Raw genomic sequence first — 5,330 nt, 5'->3', positions numbered from 1 at the left:
GTTATATTACAAGGCTGGCAACAACTAAACTTCTCACCTGTGTTTGAAGGAGACGTGAGGGAAAACCACACCGAATAGGGCCACTGAAGCGTCGATGACCGACACACCCAAAGGGAGAGGTCCTGGGATGGCCTCGCCGATGGGGACACGTAGGTAGATGGAGGAGGGATCGTGTTCCAGAGCTCCGCTGCCAGATGCACTGTTGGGCTGCAGCTGTTCAGGGACGACCACATAGTAGTATCAATGTTGATCAAGACAAGAGATAATGAGGATCCAAACACACATCTCCATTTAGCCTTTTAATATATAGTAGAACTATATTTTGGCTTTGTCATATTATTGATTATTTGAATCACCTGATCCTCTATGGACTTGTGGTCAGTCTCCTGTAGCCAGGAACCCATGAGCACACTGTCGTCATAGTGACAGAGAGAGCGCAGCAAGGAGGTGGTAGTGTTGGCCGAGTTGTCGGTCAAAGTGAACTCTGCCACCAGCTCCCTTAGGAGGTCGCGGTCGACGCCCTACACAAGAAGATTACAGTTTTTAAAACGCCTTCTATGAACAATCATTATTTCTGTATTAAAAAAAGCGGAAGTCACTGTGTTACCTTCATAGGTCTTGGGAGGCAATAGAGCCAAGATGTCGTACAACCTGAGCCTCACCATTGCTGCACTTGCTTTCAGGTGAGCACCATGGACCTTGATGATGGCAGGGACACTGAAAAAAGAAGAAAACATTACAGTCATTAGCTATATAATCTAAAAAAAACAACGAATGAAATGCAAGAAATAGTTGTCACACATGACAAAATTAAACTCCCACTACAACTGCAAAAAAAGCTCTCTGTCTTTATATTGTCAACAGACAACCATTCTTAAAAGCATCACACTCACTGAGACATCATGGTCATGGCACATTCAATGGGAGTCATCAGTCTACGGATCACATCTTCTGTAAGCAGCTCCGGACAGTGTGCCACAAAGCTACGCATAGCTTCAAAGGAAAGGAACAAGAGTGTTGGTCAGAATTGTGTCTGCTAACCTTACAGAACATATCCAGGTATACAGGGAGATGTGTATCTTTACCACACAGTGCTCCAGCTCGGCCCTCCAGGGTAACCTGCCAGGAGAAGGAGTCTCCCCTGGCCTTCTCAGCCTCCAGCTCCTTCTGTGAGCGAGGAAACACGTTCCTCCACAGCAGCAGCATCTTGGGAAGGTGATAGCGCACAAGGGAGGGACCTGGGCACAAAAGCAATGTGGTGGCAATGTTGTCAGTGTGAGGGAGACAGTGTTGTTGACTAATCAAAGCCAAGAGACAGGAGAGAGATGTCTGGGAGACTAACCCAGAGTCATGAGGGCACCCAGCAGCAGCCATCCAGCCTGTGTGCGCTGCAGGGACAGTCGACTATTCTGAGCAGCTGTACGCAGGAGGTCTTCAGCTATGCTCACCACCAACTACAAGGCAAGAAAGAAGCCCTCAATAACAGTTACACAAGTGAAGGAACCAGTAAGCGATTACATTCTGAGGCTACACACCTTGCCCTTGGAGTGGGGGATACCCAGTGGACACTGGTGTACGCCTCCCAGCAGGGCAGCCATGGCAAAGCTGTAACCGCTCACAGCCTCAGGAGAACTCTTCAGGTTGTTGATTCTCTCTGCACAGCGGTCCAGCAGTGGGGTCAACTGATAGGGCAGCGCCACGGCAACACAGCGCAAGCACCATGCAGCCGCCAGGCGGGCTGCCATGCTTGGGTGCAGCAGCACTGAAGTCACAGTTTCAAGGAGTCCTGCAGAAGAGGACATGGAATATGTTTTAGGTTTTGAGTGAATCATAACTTTTGGCTGGAGACAATTGGATAAATATGCAACAATTGCATACACAGTGAGTTTTCAGTCAGTTAAAGAAGTGGATGTAAGATTTATATAGCTCTTAGCAGCTAATATATATGTCAAATGTTAAAATACATTACTAAACTTACAGAAGGTGCTGACCAACATTGACTAAGTAAGTGAATTTTCCATCCAGCTAGGAGTATTATCATCTATGTAAACTCAGCTTGTGTTAATAGAAACTATAGAGCATTGAAACTAATGTCCCATTTAATATTTTGTGTCTCACCTATAGAAGGCTCCTGGATGAGTGGTGAAGCTGTGGCACTCAAGCTCTGAACCAGACTGCCCAGCTCTTTCAGGGCACACACCATAACATGCTGACTGGCAGAGACATCAGCTGCCCCAGCCTTGTTTTCTCCACTGATGTCATTCACAACTGCCTCTGTAAAAGAAAATGCGTGGCAGGGACAAAGGAACGAACAAGAAGGGTTTGTCAGCATGCAAAAAATGTTCAAGTTGAACACAATCAAAAATCCTTAAAAGTATTTTAATGTGTTACTAATTCAGAATGTGCGCAGCATTAATGGATAATGTGACCTGCACTGAATTGCAACTTAGATCAAAAATGTTCTTGAAAACAAGGCACTTTGTGTCAGATTTACAAAGTTAATAGTTTTTATTAATTAAATATTAATCCTTTAACACATTACATTAAAATACACTGTGAAAACCTGGATGGTCACATTAGTCCATGTATTGCTGTCACACATCTTCAAACCGCAAAGGTTTGCAATTGCAGCACTAGAACTCCTCAAAATACTGAGGAACACTGTGCTGCTATATGCCACAAACACAGAGATCTGAGGATTTGTTTCAGACAAAAAGGTACAATACGTGAAACAATGGTTACAGCTGCATTAAAGGATGAATGTGACAAAGAGAAAGACTTCTTCTGAATTCAAGTTAATTGCTGATAAACCCACCTAATGGTCATTTATCAAGAACTTAAATCCTCAGAGCTCTAAATAGGCAACAGTCCAGACCAATCATACCAAAGGAAAAAGTCAATTAAATGACTTTAGGAAGAGATTTAAAGCTGCTTCTTGAACTGTGGCAGTCATGTTGTTCCATACAAGTTAGGATGCGGGGAACCGACTGTAGAATACACATATACAAAGAGATCCCAGATCCATCATGGCTCCAGGAAACAATTTCCAAGTTACTTTTAGCATAAATATACTTTTTTTTAAAGTCTAATTTCAAGAAGTCTCACAGATCCAGCTGGTTGGAAAAGCTACAAGCAGCAAGTATAGTGAAGAGCCCAGGACCACGTCTTAAGATACACCGACATTCAACATGTTTTTCAAATTCTGTTTTAACATAGATATGAACAAAAGACTGTATGTTCTGACATATTTTACATCAGTTTAAAGGTTGCAAAGCAAATCAGAGTAAGAATCATCCTTTGTGAATGAGATAAAGGTGATTATAAAAATGATTGATGTGTTGTAAAGCAGAACAAAATGAAAATTTGGAAAAACTGAAATCAATCAAACTAAATGATGGACAAACTTGCAAATATTATGTCTTGTTGCTGTGGGGGGAAATGGCTTGTTCCTACTGTGTGTCAGTGAATTTAGTGGCACATGCAGTTTTTCTGCTGGTGTAAGCCAGATGTCAACAGTCAGAAAAGAGTTATCTGCTCCTTTGGGATTATAATGCAATAACAGAATGTGAATTCACAGGCAAACAGCCATGGAGGCTATGCTATAATGCAAGCATGAGTAACTCAAATGCTGAGCCGGGAATGGATAATGTTACTGACAATATGATGCTGCTTGTGGTTAAAAAGAAACGTAAAGAAAGAGGAGAGTGAATCGAAAGAAGCAAAAAGGCAGAAAGCAAGAGGAAAAGCCGAAATAGGGAAAGCCATCTCCGCACACAACAAAAGACAGAAAAGAAAAACCATCTCCGTATGCAACACAAGCGCAAACCATGCAAGAATTTTAGAAAGTGAATGAAGGGTGAATTAAAAGTGATAATAATGGATGAGTACTTACTCTGTAATGCTCTGAACCGTGATATTTCCCCCCCATCCTCCTTACCCACAGCCCTCATTTGCTTGCTGATGGCTTGGCAGATTTCTTTGCCGGCTGCAATTTGTGCTTTCTCTCCAAGTAAGCCCCCCAAGGTGGCGCGAAGCATGAAGGAGACACAGCGGCGTGAGTACACAGCCTCAACGTGTGTCTGCGTGGCCCGTGGGTGAGACACTAGGTCCAAAACGTGGGACAGGAATGTGGCAAAGTTGCGCTCCAGCCACTGACCACCGAGTGTAGTCACAAACACAACATAGGCCTGAGGAAGATGGAAGAAAGATCACGAGTTAAGTGGTTGGATCAGACAACGCGGGCTCAGATTCTTGTTGTGTTTGAGAATCCACCTCACCTGTGTGACCCCCACCCGAACCTCCCTGCTGACAGAGCCTCCCCCCTTCAACATCTCTCCTCCGCTCTTCAGGAAGCCAGATCCACCACGCAGAAAGCCTGTGGCCATTAGCTCCAGCACCTCCTCCAGAGTGGCCCGCTTCACGTTCTGACGCATCACTGAGGAAAAACCGCATTGAGACCATGAAGACGACACGACAAGTAGTCGAACATAAACTATACAAATCAACTCTTTAACCTACCGGCTGCTTGTTTGGGCATCAGGGCAGTGGCCATGACTGTCCCCAGCAGTTTGGCCACTGCCACCCGAACACCATAGTTAGATCCTTCCAAGGCTTTGAAACACAGAGTGGCCACGTTCTCCAGTTCTGTGGTCCACATGAATACGGCCTCATTCTGCAGCTCCAGCAGGCACTGATCAGGCAAGACGAATAAAGAATAGAGAGTCCTGTTAGTAAAATCTACATTATGCATGTGCAGAAAACATGTATTTTTTTTATTATAGACCTACCACTGATATACACATATAGACGCTTAATTGTTGCAATAAACTGGGCACACAACTTGCACCATATATAGTACAACTGGTACAAAATGGTTTCTAAACAGGAAATCATATTTCACAAGAGGGAAGTGATCTGCACAACACATTTGAGTTCAGTACACATAAATGACATAGCAAAAAATGTGTGAACATTATTACGTAGTGTCAGTTCTAAGAACCAAGGAACCATCACAAACATTCAGCAGGATGAAACATAATAAGAATGTTTCCTTTAGTTTGACCACATCTACAAAAATATAAAATATACTTCAGTCACCGCTCCATTAGGCATTTTTCTGAGACCGACCTTTGCTACCGCACAGCGTACAGCCATGGACCTGTCTGTGAGTAGAGAGCGGGCGTTCTTGTAGATATCTCTGTGACATGAAGCTGCAGCTCCACCCAGTCCATTAAGCACCTTCTGCAGGCTGAGAAGAATCTCTCCTCTGCCTTGTGACTAGATCAACAAAGTAAAAGTTAAAGAAGAAAGATTCAAATAAATGTCTGTTT

General features: G+C 43.7%; 1 protein-coding gene across 1 annotated transcript in view; it reads right to left on the bottom strand.

Moving 5' to 3' along the window:
- heatr5b (HEAT repeat containing 5B) overlaps positions 1 to 5,330 on the bottom strand; it is a 17,739-nt gene that overhangs the window by 10,998 nt on the left and 1,411 nt on the right. Inside the window, exons 4-15 of the mRNA XM_035663478.1 lie at positions 5,128 to 5,277; positions 4,519 to 4,690; positions 4,278 to 4,435; positions 3,938 to 4,187; positions 2,119 to 2,274; positions 1,536 to 1,786; positions 1,343 to 1,454; positions 1,086 to 1,238; positions 894 to 993; positions 600 to 717; positions 357 to 521; positions 38 to 213 (exon numbers count right to left, since the gene is read on the bottom strand). Of these exons, the coding sequence (XP_035519371.1) occupies positions 38 to 213; positions 357 to 521; positions 600 to 717; positions 894 to 993; positions 1,086 to 1,238; positions 1,343 to 1,454; positions 1,536 to 1,786; positions 2,119 to 2,274; positions 3,938 to 4,187; positions 4,278 to 4,435; positions 4,519 to 4,690; positions 5,128 to 5,277 (1,961 nt within the window). The remainder of the gene's footprint in view (positions 1 to 37; positions 214 to 356; positions 522 to 599; positions 718 to 893; positions 994 to 1,085; positions 1,239 to 1,342; positions 1,455 to 1,535; positions 1,787 to 2,118; positions 2,275 to 3,937; positions 4,188 to 4,277; positions 4,436 to 4,518; positions 4,691 to 5,127; positions 5,278 to 5,330) is intronic.

This window comes from Morone saxatilis, unplaced genomic scaffold, assembly GCF_004916995.1.
Source record: "Morone saxatilis isolate NCDOM2014 unplaced genomic scaffold, NCSU_SB_2.0 Contig19, whole genome shotgun sequence".
Lineage (NCBI taxonomy): Eukaryota > Metazoa > Chordata > Actinopteri > Moronidae > Morone > Morone saxatilis.
The sequence above is the reverse complement of the archived record's forward strand: the minus strand, read 5'-3'. Positions and strand labels throughout refer to the sequence as shown.